General features: G+C 37.6%; 1 protein-coding gene across 11 annotated transcripts in view; it reads left to right on the forward strand.

The window, feature by feature from the left end:
- Plcz1 (phospholipase C zeta 1) overlaps positions 1-13,446 on the forward strand; it is a 560,968-nt gene that overhangs the window by 512,793 nt on the left and 34,729 nt on the right. For 6 of the 11 annotated variants that reach the window (XM_087213506.1, XM_087213507.1, XM_087213510.1 and 3 more), the window contains 3 exons: positions 98-227; positions 3,539-3,703; positions 4,476-5,665. In XM_087213506.1, the coding sequence (XP_087069632.1) occupies positions 98-227; positions 3,539-3,703; positions 4,476-4,561 (381 nt within the window). In that variant the 3' untranslated portion in view covers positions 4,562-5,665. Of the gene's footprint in view, positions 1-97; positions 228-3,538; positions 3,704-4,475; positions 5,666-13,446 lie in introns of those variants that run through there. The other 5 variants (XR_015452165.1, XM_087213511.1, XR_015452166.1 and 2 more) reach the window with 4 other exon arrangements.

Raw genomic sequence — 13,446 nt, forward strand, 5'->3', positions numbered from 1 at the left:
TCTACTCAATGTTTGGAGTATATCATTTTATTTTGAAATTAAGCGGTGCTACAGTTTACTATTCTGCTAAATTCTTGTGCCATCTATATTTGTGCAGCTCATTAGTGGGATCCAGTTGCCTCTTAGTGGTTCCTCCTCTCACAAACCAGATACATTAGTGATTATAGAAGTTTTTGGTGTTCCGAATGATCATATGAAACGGCAGACTCGAGTCATTAAAAAAAACGGTAAGCTCCTACTACATCTTACAAAACTTCTATTAGACTTTGTGTTGGAAGGCTTACAAATTACATATTAATAGAGTCTTTATACACATTTATTATTCATAAAGCAATGGTTTTGCATTATGTTCAAGACGAACAAAATTACCTGCAGCAAAAGCAATCTGATAATGATGAGATTGTTTGGGGTTGTTTTCAGATTACAGATACAAAAATTTATCTGACCTGCAAAATTATTAGTTTTTACTTTTATGCTTTCCTTGATTTTGCATAGAGACATTTTGACAGGTGCAAGTTTATTTAGCTTCTAGCCTTTGACTTAAACAAAACACAATTGTTCTGACACGGCATGTTATACATTTTTACTTCATTATTTGAATTATTTTAGATCAAAGGTCTGTGGCTTCTGAGTCAGGCTAAGGATGTCATAGAAACTGACTCATGCAATATTGGATTTTTAATTCAATTCTTTTTGCCAAAAAGGAAATGTAGACTTGGAAGAAATAACTTTAGTAAGATTTTCAGTGTTCCGGCAGGCCATGACATTTCATGTAATATAATATTGGCATTGCTGTTTCTTCTGTGAAGTTAAAGATCACTAAGGAAACACATAAAAGGGTAGCTTACTGGGATTACCTAGTCAGGTTCACCTTAGAGGACACCTTGGAACTGATCCTTGAGTCTGGAATCCTTTTTGAATGGATATGGCCAAATAGTGGACTGCATTTCAGAGTCTGAACCTAAGTTCCTGGCTAAATTGCACGGGCACAGGAGCCAGTGGAAGTTGTATTAATCTTTTTCTTCCTGGATGATAATTTCTAGCCATGTCCCCAGTCTGCTTTCCTTGCACTCCCCCAAATTTTCCTCCGGCATGGCCTCTAGTACAAAAGGCATAGAAAAAATGATTTGGAAGGTATTTGCTGCTTCATTCTGTGTTATCAATGGAAAGGAATATTGGTGGTGAATTACTGTCTAATTTGGCACTCTTTGGAGTTGAAGTCACATTCCAATGGCAGTGTCCAGAAATAGTCACCGCTGAGTCATCTATTTCTTATTCCCTTCTTTCTCTACTTGACTCTTCACAGCAAAATGCGAAGATCCTTAATTTAGTCAACGCATCCCTTATAATAATATGATTCTAGAATTTTGATTATATCCTTAGGTTTTATGGCAATAGTTCTGTAGAAATGCACTTTAGTTCATCAAAGCTGACCTCTTGCTATGCTGAAAGTCTTATGTGTTAAAAAGCATCAAGAGACTTAAATTTCTATTTATTAAATGTTTTATTATGTATATCCCAATTAATGTCATACTGTACCATTCAATATGAGAGATGAGATACAGGTGTGACTATTATTCAAGGAGAGTACTAAGAACTGTGGTGGATAGGGCACATTTGGAGATGGTTCTTGGAAAATATGTAGAATCTTTTGCACAGATTCAGACAAGACCATTTAAGGCAGAAAGAATGGTATGGGCCTAAAACATAATTCAAACATGCTAGGTGAAAGCCAAGAAGCTCATGATGGCTGTAAAACATGCTCAAGAAAGACTAGTGAAAGACAAAATGAGAAAGAAAGAAAGTTATGTTGGGAATAGTTACAGAAAATTGTAGAATCTATGTTAAGCTTTTAAGGACTTTCTTTCCTTTAGAAAATGGACAAAATTAAGACTTTAAAACAGGATATAACATTAGAACATAGTTGTGCTTTAGTAGGCTTTTTTCTGCAGATAAAGAAGTATATATGAGAGGGAAATGAAAAATACAATATAGAATCAGGATATGATTTCAGTGGTTAAAGGATGTAGGAGTCAGGTTGTAAAGAAGGCTGTGGTGGTAGAAAAGGGAAGCAGGATGTGTGTTACCAACACTGGGGACAAGTAAGTATCTGTGTAGGTGGACAAGGAAATGATAAGAGGGCTTAGCTACTAAGGTAGTGCTGATGTAATTGAAGATAGAAAGGTCTCGGAGGAAAAGGATCATGTTTAGATAAGGTGTGAAGGCAAATCCTCAATTGTGGTCATGTCTGGAAAACTATATTCATCACCATCAAATTTCATTTTTATGACCCTCTCCTGTAATACAGGGTGTATGTGTCTGAGAGACAGAGATAGAGAGAGGCAGAGACAGATAGTTATATAAAGATACAGAGATACAGAGAAAGGGAGACAGAAGTGGTGTATTGTAATGAAGTAAGTTGGAAGGAGGACAAATCAGTATAAGAATTTCCTGTAGATGTTCTGCAATGTCTATAAGGAATTGATTCTAAATCTGTCCTTGTACCTTATGGATTTATTTCTCATCTTAGGTAAGGTAATGCAGATAGTATTCCAGCAGGCTAATTAGTTTACTGTTTCCATGGGCACGGACTGCATCCTGGATTGCCATTTGGTAATGTGCCCTTGTGACTGTAGGTACACCATAGAAAACATAGATATTAATAAAATTAGTTGCAAATTCATTGAGGCTTCTCAGAAGAACACAAGCTATTGTTGTAACAAGTGTGTAGCATGGGCCTTATACCTGAAAATAATATATATTGTTTTTCTCCAAAGCTTTGAGTCTTTATTAGAGTACATTTAATCTGAATATTAATATTTTGATTCCATTAGTTATGCTTAGGTTTTGGACAATTTGAGTCATATTGTGAAATGACTTCAATTTCTTGCTTTGGCAAGGGATTGGTTGTTTGGGATGATTTATTGCACTAGAGACTGAAATTTTTCATCGGTTTTGGACTTTGAAATGATCACTTAGTCAAAAGAAGGGTTTAAGAGCACTCATTATTTAGATTTTAGTCCAAAAACTCTTTATGGAACTTTTCCTGTAATAGGACCTAGTCTTGAAAAATGATATTACTTAACTTCCTCATGTCTTAATGTCTTTGTTAAGGGAATGTCCAGGCATATCAATTATGTTGCATAATGATTAAACATTTCTGCTCTGGGTTTGAATTCCTGCTCTGCCACTTAATGGCTATGTATTGGGAAGCCCTAGGAAGTTATGCAGCATCTTTGTGCCTCAGTTTTTTGATCTGCAGATGGGGATAGTAACAACCCTGATAAGGTTGTTATGAAAAATAAAGATGATTATATAAAGTTTTTAGAGCATTGCCTAGCCATAGTAAACACAGAATATTGTTATTGTTATTATGGCTTATTCCTCTCATTGAATGCTTTAAAAATTTAAGTGCTCTAAATCACAAGTCATCATTATTGCAGCTACTAAAGTTTTGAAAAAAATTGTAGAACAATTATTGTTTATTTTTCCCTAGAGGTGGACTATAATTTTTTTTATCTATTCCTTTATATTTCAGCTTTTAGTCCAAGATGGAATGAAACATTCACATTTATTATCCAAGTACCAGAATTGGCTTTGTTGCGTTTTGTTGTTGAAAATTCAGGTTTAATAGCAGGAAATGAATTTCTCGGACAATATACTTTGCCAGTTCTATGCATGAGCAAAGGTAATTTTCTTAAAAGTAAGTTGATTGTGTTTTAACATTAAATATATCTTGTCTTTATCAAAGGCACATTTGGAAATACCAAATACCTCTATCCACACAATAAGATCTAACGATACTTTCATGTATTATACCTATTTTCTTTCTGTAGGTTTACAGAAATGTGTTCTGGAAGATGGGGTGAGGATGTGGACTTGCCAGAACACTAATTAGACAAACTTGGCATGTACACGTGTTTCTTTACATGGATCATAGTTCTTCTGTTTCAATGAAGAGTAGTCATGGCTACCATAACTAAATTAAAGATGGGGATCAGACAGAAGGGAGGAGCAGTGACTCACTCTTCCTGCCTGAAGAAAAGAGGCCAGGATCCAGAGAGTCCCTTCCTGATCCTTTCCGGGGCTGGCATCAAGTTGCAGAGTCAGTTTTCTTGGGGTTCTGCTGTGTCCCCATCACCTTGTCTCAGTATGCTTAGTTTTCCAACACCGTCTGAGGTTCGCCTGGGAAACAGGATCCTCCTGGAGCAGGAGTGTGGTGGCTACTTTGGGAGTATGCTGTTCTCCAGGGACGTGAAAGAAGCACGAAGGGCATGTGGAATGCTGGAAGTCAGAATAGATACTGCAAATGTTACATTTTTGTGGAGTTAATAGCCAAGATGAAAATATAACCCTACAGTCGTGTTTTTTTTAAATGTATGCTCAGTAAAGACACCTCTTTCTCAGTAGCACTGTTCCGGCCGTCACTGGTTAATTTGTTTTGATTGTTCTAACTGGAATTATTCCCTCTGCAGGTTACCGTCGCGTTCCTTTGTTCTCCAGAAGCGGTGAGAGTCTTGAGCCTGCTTCGCTGTTTGTGTACGTTTGGTATGTCAGATAGCAACTAGTAGTACTTGACATGGTGTTAGCCACACATCACAATAAAGCAACCAGAAGGAATGTCTGTATCTTTTCTTAAAAAAAAAAGCAAAATAATTACAGAAATATTGCCCTCGCTCACTTTTAAATATGCAGAATAGAGCCGCGCAAAAAAGAAAACAGAAACTTCAGAGGGTCCCAACTCAGCGTGGCGCTGATTTCTCCTGCCCTCCTGTTCCCAACACTGCTTTCACAACTTGCTCACGTCATTTTTAATTAGTAGAATTTACAAGCTTTTAAAATATGTCTGGTTGTAAAAGATATGTTGGCAAATATTTAGCAGGAGAAAACCTAAGAGTGTTTCAGCTTCGTGACACCCGCTACTGCACATTTTAGAGGGAAAGAATTCGTTTGCTGGGCCCTTTTGTGTCGTTTTACATTCTAGAGAGTAATTAGTCCTTGAATTTTCATGCTCGTTCTTAGATGCTGTGCACTGGAATTGGTACCCTGTAATTATACAGACGTTTTTGTAAGGGCATATGAAATTGATTTGCATTCGAGCTATATTCCGACTCCCTATCTATGAAAGAAATCTACTATGCAGACTCGCATGCTTGAATCTTGAATTAATTTGCAGTATTTCTGACTTTGAGCTAAATGTACTTTCAAGATCATCTCTTGGTCAGAGATGAGATTCCCTGTGCTATTTCATATGTTGGATTTCTCACCATCAGTAGGACTTTGCTTTGCTAAATGCTGTGTAGAACATGTAACCTTATGAAGTCTTCTTCAGAACACCCGGGATATTAATGCCTATCCTGCCAAATGGTTGCTGGGGGGTGCTATGCAGGCATCCAGGACAATGTCTGACAAAATCTCCAAAAGGTATTTGTCTAAATTGAATCAAAACATATAACTAAAAAATACAAAAATGAAAGTCTGCTTGAGATGTATATTAATGAATACCGTCCCTTGGTGACCAGAAAACACAAAATAATCCATCTATCATGTTTTATTATTATTAGCATAGTTTACCCTCAGATCTGGGGATGGAGGAAGAGGTAAAGGCAAAGAGGAGAGGGGCAGAGTAAAAATGATCTAAATCATCTATCATCTATCTATCTATCCTGCCTCAGATAAAATAAAGGTAACTACTGTGCATTGTGAACATATTCTAACACACAGTTTAGAAAAACAACAAAAATGAAATTAGTGAAGTATCCAAAGTAGTTATGTTTATGTGGAATATGCTGCTAAATATTTGCCATATGACAAATTAAAACTATTTAAAAGCTATTTAATTCATTTAGAATATTAATAACCAATATCATGTAAACAGAAATTTCTATTTTTAAAGAGAAATAAGTATTTCCCCAAATCAAATGATATAGTGAAAAAATATCTAAATACCACTGGGAATTCAAATTCCCAAGGTGTAAGTTATAAGAGATGTCCTTGGTTACTCAGGATATGGTCCTCCACATTCTCTCTAATAGGCGTCTGCGTTTAATTTTGGCAGAAAATTAATATTCCATAGACTGCATGCTTTGCTGTAGGAAAGAGTCAAGTTTTGGAGGGATGCTTCCATTCTGTGATGGCCGACAGATTTGTTTAGATCATCTATTGTTCAGCCTGAGAGCAGGGGTGATGTTCAGCTTCTAGACTCCAGGCCTTGACTTTCTCCAGGCTCTTAAGGCCTTGGGAAGATCTGGAATTCCATGAGATTTCAAGAATTTTGTCAGGCATGTTTTCCAGGAGAATTCATTAATTTGGCAGTGGGATAATTTTCTATTTTTCATTTATGTCATCGTGCTTTGAAATCAAGGGGAAAAGGGGATTATTTTCTTTTCTCACCTTTTCTTAAGGTAGCAATCAACTCATCTCACTAATTTTGAAAGGCAACTATTCTGTTTTTTAATATCTTTCTTTAATCACAAACAGAATTTTGAGAGAAATATTAAATAATTTTATTTCTTCTTTGACATTCTTGTGATGTCTTTAAACCCTTTTAGTTCCATTTTTAAACTTGCATTATCTATCATTTACTTTCCTATTTCAATTGACCTGGTAAGATTGTTTTGCAAGTGCTTTCAATAGATAATATCCAGAGAAACTCCAGTGCCAAGGAATATTCTAACACTTAGAGAAAGTTGAGAATGGCCTGAGAAGTCAGCCTTGACTTTTGCATTCTAAGCATAGTTAATTTGTAGAAAATTAATAGTGTTGTGAGTGGAAGAAAATAGAAGAAAAGGCTAAATGAACTCCTGGGACTGTGACAACAGAAAACCTTTTAAATTTTAAACTTTTAGTTTAAATGTCAGTTCCTCAGGGAAGCCATTCATGTTCTCCCAGATTAAGTTATGTTCCTTGGTTTATGCTTCCTTACAACTGATAAAAATGACAGCTGGGAACAGACTTGGCACTATCTGCTCAACCTTGGCATTGGTAGGAGCCGGCATAGAACTCTCCATCTGGACTTGGTGTTTCCTTGATGAACATGTGTATTTCTACAGAACATCAGTTCCAGACCAGGCCACTCTGTGCTGGGATGGAACAAGACTGTTCCAAGTCATGTTACCATGACTCAATATATACCAAAAGTATGAATAGTCTCTAAATTTGAAAATGCCATATTATCCTCTATCCTGGCTAACGTGAATCACTATTGATTCATTACCAATTATGGCTTTCGGCTCTATTTATTCCTCTGTGTAGATAAGATTCATTCCAAACATAGAACTGCCCCCCGATTCTTGACAACATAGAGTACAAGGGAGAGCTGTTCTTCCTTGAACTCTTCCCCCAAATCATCCAACACCAGCCTAAATCCTATAGTAAACTCTTTCCAACACCCTTTTATGGAGACATCCACCATTTCCTCCATTGTGTGTCTCCCCCTCATAATAATCAGTGAACTCAACCCTGCATGTTCCTGGGGCAATCTGTGATGTCTCCTTTTATTGTTTTGTATAGATCAGTGTGACGGGAAAGTTTAATTGTATTAATTTTGAGCTCTTCTTTTTTCTGGTTGTGGTTGAAAGAGGAACATGTACATGTAGAGCACAGGCTCCCTGCTTAGACTATCTCACCTTTGTTTAGGAAATGGTGGCCACTGAAGATTAAGTGATAAGCTTGTTGGTGAAAAGTGAAGCTGCGCTATCACTGAAAGAGGTGTGAGGAAGCTTCAAAATAGCCAAGAGAAGATTTCTGAGTGAAATTTGGATATGGAAGAGTGTAGCGGTGTTCTGAGGGATGAGAAACATGCACCCCAGGTCAGAGCCTTTGGCCAGAATCTTTGTGAAAATCTTAGGGCAGATATGGGAGCCACACTGGGAAAAAGCTTGTACTGTTAGTACACAGAGAATATGGAATTGTTTGCATTTTGAGAGAAACATTTAAGGATTTGAAAAATGGACATTTTATTGGAGGACTCTGTGGACTGGATCCCATTATTCAAGTGTTCTTAAGATCCCCTATTTTCTTGGTAGTGCCAAAGCCTTTATGAGTTGCATTACTTTCACAGTAGTAACTCTCTGGAGAAGTGTACAAACAAGGACTCAGTGATGCGTTTTGGATTCTTAGATCATAAAATTGGATTCCTTTGTAAAATTCAGTTAAGCTACTTTTATCAGCCACTGGAAGATTTCATTTCTAACATAGAGGAGTGGACTGAAGAGGAATTTGAACGCATGAAGAGATTGGTCTTGTGTGTCTTCTATGCTTATACATCATGCAGCACACTGGGGGCTGTTAGTAGTAAATGCCTCAACTACCTGCTGTTTTCAGGAATCAGTGCCTCTTTTTACTTTCTATGTGTACACAATTTAACTCACACTCTTTTAGTCTTTCCCACTCTTTTACCCAAGGCAGTTACTTTTCTGTGATAATCACAATATCTGTAGTGACAGCCAGCACCGAATGTGTGCCTACTATTAAATGTAAATTTGCCATAATCCTTTTAGCAATCCTACTCTGTACATAGTGTTAAAGAAATAGGGCCAGAAACATTGAGTTGCCAAAGGTCTACAGTAAATGACAGAATTAGGGTTATTAATCCAGGAGAATCAGGATATTCATCCAGGACAGTCTGGAAAAAGTGAATTCAGTCACTTGCATCACATAAAACTGAAAAACGAACTCAAAGTGGACCATAAATTTATATGTAAAACCTAAAATTATGAAGCATCTTCTTTTGTGAATATCTTTAGTTGTGCTATCATGACTGCCTTGATGTCCTGAATCCATTAAAAAAACTTTATCCTTTATAGTTACTTTGACGTTGAGAAAGAGCTAGAAGTCACACAGTGCCAGATGGAGTGAATAAGGTGGATGAGGTCACATCTGAGTGTTTCAGCAGCCTGCCTTTTGATTGGATTATACTTGGCAGCAGCATTCACCTATTTTTAAACATTATACCTTGTAAAAACAAGAAAAAAGACTTCTAGAACTACTTCAGAAAGTGAAAAGTGTGATGGGATAAGTGTTTGAAGTGAGGGGGAATATATTGAGGGTGATTGATGGAAACATGTCATTTACAATAATAATTTTTTTAATGTAAACATTCACCATATATTTTGATCACATAATATATATAGTGTATATAGCATATCAAAGAGCATATATATATATGTGTGTGTCTGTATGTCTCTCTCTCTCTATATATATATAAAATATATATATAGATGATATAAGGAATAACTACACACAATAATATTAAGATAAACCAATAAGAAAAATCATTGACCAGGGAGTTCCCAAAAGAAAATAAATGAATGACCAGTAAGCATATGAAAATATGCTCAATATCTTTTGTCATCAGGAGAATGCAATAATGATTTCTCCCTAGAGTGACTAAAATAAAGTAAGACTGACAACTCCAAATGTTGAAGAACATGTGGAGAACTAGAGCTCGTGTACTCTGCTGTTAAGAATGTAAAATGGGACACTCACTTGGAAACAGTTTGGTAGATTCTTATAGAATTAGACATATACTTCTCATATGACTCTGCCAATTCACTCCTAGATATTTATCAAGAGAAACAAAAACACATATCCACACAAAGACTGTGCAGGATGCTCATGGGAGAGGAGAATATCCTACCTTAAACATATTTCTTTGGCATACTTCAGGTTATTCAGAGAAAATGCAGACTCCTGCAGACAGGAATAGCTTTGAAAGGTGCCCTTTTGTAAAAGGCATTTGCATCTATAAAGAAAAATCCCATGGCTAAAGAGCCAGGAGATATAAACAGACTTTTCTGTCTGAGATTCTTCTTTCTGCCTAGGAAATGTCTCCCCACAGGAAGAAGTGATTGGAATCTGACACCTGTCCCAGGCAGACTACCACAGGCGGCCGTAACCTGGGCGACTTCTCTGCATGATGAGATAATCCATGCTCAAAGTGCACGCCTCCCCTCAACCTTTCACAGCCCGTTTCCATTCCCTGTCTGCCAGAAGCCCAAGTCTAAACTCCTTTGTTTAGTTCTTCAACCGTTTTCCCTTAATGTCTCACTATGTCTCCTGTACTGAAGGATGTTAGTTATTTTTTTTACCTGTTAATCTGCCTATTGTCAATTTATTTATAGACTAAAATTATCAAGCTTTCAGAGGGAAGAGAACAAATTTAAATCTTCCCGATACTGTCAATAACAACTTTATTTCTATCAGTTGTGTAGCAGGGCCTTAGAAGCTTGGCCTGCAGATCCCAGTGGGTTACTAAGAAAAGAATAAAATTTGACCCCTGCCTTCATTTTATAAAACTTCTGGTCAGATCCCTGTTCAGCTCTGCACCTAGGCAAGCTAATTGCATAGAGTGTCTGTATTACAAGGTTTATTAGCTCTAAAATTACCTAGCCTCTCTCATCCCTCTTCAAGACTGAGGACATGAAGATATAAATAATGAGTAATTTTAAAAAGCTGGAGCATCTCATTGCCACCTCTTACAAAGTCCAGTTCCAGACACCCTGCAGCAATGTGTAGAAATCTCCTGTCATTGTCCTAAAACTGCAGCCACCTTGGATTCCAGGAAATTCCTTACAGACCACCCCCTGATAAGGTCACCCTATTATAGACCGCTAAGGTAGAACAAAATTAATATACAGTCAGAGAAGGACTGGGCTCTCAAGGAAATCACAAAAATAAAGACATCAGAATTGTGGCTGGAGGTGCATCTGTAGAAGGCCAGGCCCCAAGATAAATGTGCAGTGGCCAGGCCTGCCTGCTCCCTAAGGGATAAGCAGTAACTGGGAATTGTATTGCAATTAGCACCACCTGGTCCAGGAAGTCCAGACATGCATCAGTGGCCCAGGTGGGTGACCAGAGCATGGGGACACATTCTTTCCTGAAAATGCCTTTGTTCTTTCCATGTATCCTTGCTATGTGACTCGTTTCCTTATTGGATCAATATTAGCTAAGCAGCTATACCTGTAATCCTATAGGTTGATGACAGATTGACCCATGTTGTACCCACGTTGTAACTTTGCTGTATAATTACCCAGACAAGGGGCCTCTGTGGCCACCTACTCAGGACCCCTTCTGTCTCTCAGGAACTTTATCTCATAAATCTTTCCTACTCTTAACCCCATTGTTCCTTGGAATTCATTCTTTGATTTTGGGAGACACAAACTCAGCACATCTGACATCTAGCAGGTTGAGGGTTATATTTCTCCTATAACAGTGCCCCAAGTGGGAACCATTACCCCATTATGGGACCCTAGGTTTCCCACCTAAGCAAAATTCTCATCTCATACTGTGAATGGAACTGAGCCCTCAGGTGATGATGGCGCTTCCAGAATCTCCTGGGGCCAGTCCAGACCAGGGCTTGACCAGCATTATCTACACTACCACCTGTGCAAATCCCAGCACTTATGTTTGTTCCCCTTTTCTATAAAATCCCATAGCTTCTGTAGCCCCTCCATGACGGATCTTCACCCACCCTATCTGTTCCCTCACCTGGCCATATGGATTAAGGCTCCTTTCCTCCCTTCACCACTGCTCCTCACCTTTATTGGGATTAGAGCACATGGTGAGCGTGGCCTGGAGGGACCCTGGGAGTGGAAACTTTTGCCCTAAAACTCCAGTAACACCCACAAACCGGAAACAACATAAATGTCTACTAATAGGTGAATGGATAATAAATTGTGCTATATTCATAGAATACTATTTAATGCAACAAAGGAATAGTATTGATTATTGGATATTATTATTGATATATGTACTAATGTAAATGAACCACAAACAATTAAAATGAAGGAAGGTAGGTAAAATTAGTACATAGTGTGTGGTTAAGTTTATTTTACAAACTAATTTATAATTACAAGTATATCAGTAAATGGGCTTGGGGACAGATTACAAGGAGACACAGGAAAGGTTTGTTACAGAGGGAAATGCTGTCTCGATTATGACATTGATTTAATCTCAAAACTAATTAAGTTGTGCAGTTTTAACGTGACATTTAATGAACTTCAAAATAGTTCAACAAATAAAAAATGTGAAAAAAAACCCCAATATAGTTCCAATTCTTTGGGGGCATTTTGACCAATAACTTGTATGAATGGTACACAAAGGTTTGCTTGGTTGGGAGGTGACAATATTCTTTCTAACGGCAGAGCCAGCCACTCTCTTCTCTGACCAGGTGGCCCCCTAAGTGGGAGAACATCAGACTGAATGGATGCTCATGATGGAGGACTATTCTAGATGCTGTGGGCTGCTAGGTTTGCTAGAAACTTGGACAGAGTTGTTTCCATAGTATTAATAGTCAACCCACATATTTTAGCACCTCATTTAAACCATGTAAATTATATTCCTTATATCCTTTTTGCTACTTGACACACTGTTTTGTATAGTTATAAGCAGGATGTTTGAGACACTTTATTATATATTCCAGAGTAGTCATCCCTGGAATATGGACTCCTGATTATAGTTTTAAAAAGTCAATATACTTCTTTGAGAGTTTGATGAAATTAGTTTTTGCACACACCCCACACATACACCATAGGCATAACCTCGTGTGCATGCATACATGCACATGGTCACAAATAAATACCATGTTTTCTCCTGAAGTTGGTAAATTACAGACATTTAAACCAAAACAAAAGATAGATTTGTGTTTGAATTATCTAGCTATGAAGAATATTCAAATAATTACTTTTGTTCTTAATATAGAGCAGTGCTTCTCAATCTTAGCTGCACATTAGAATCATCTAGAACATTAAAAAAGTGCTGATACCTTTATTCTAGCTTTAGAGAGTCTGATGAAGTAGATGTGGCAGCTTCCTGGGGACTGTGTCTGGAAAAATCTCTTCAGGCTATTCTAATGCAGCGCTGTCAATGTATGATCCTGGGGCGGGTGACCACCCCTTCATCTAGGCATGTTTAGAAGTGCAAATTCTAAATTTGCATTTAGATGGGCTTCATCCCAGGCCTCTTGAATTAGAAATGAAGAAAGTTAGAACCCAAATAATTTTGGCTCTAACAAGCCCTCTAGGTGATTCAAATATGTGCTCAAGTTTGAGAACCACTGTTCTAATCTGTAGTCAAAATGGAGAAGCAAGGTCCTGGCCTCTATTCATTGCCAGTTTGATTATACCATGCTGCTTGAGTTAGTGTGTTTATTGTGCCTGGTTTAGTTTACTAGAAATGAAGTCTTTATTGCTATCTTTCTTCCTTGTTTGGCCCAGGTTTAGAATTTGCTTTCTGAATTCAAAATGCCTACATGTTTATGCATTATGTTATGTTAGTCAAGCTGACTAGCACTTCCTTCTGGAATATTACAGTATCTTGGGTCCAGTCAAACCCTGGGTACGTGAGGGTATAGCTAAATGGGAGAGAACTTGTCTAACATACAAAGCTCTGGGTTCAATCCTTAGCACCATAAAACAAAAATATAAAGAAACCCCCTACAAGCCC

This window comes from Heterocephalus glaber, unplaced genomic scaffold, assembly GCF_053883595.1.
Source record: "Heterocephalus glaber isolate CG9 unplaced genomic scaffold, H.glaber_assembly_v1.0 deba00001444, whole genome shotgun sequence".
Taxonomy (NCBI): domain Eukaryota; kingdom Metazoa; phylum Chordata; class Mammalia; order Rodentia; family Bathyergidae; genus Heterocephalus; species Heterocephalus glaber.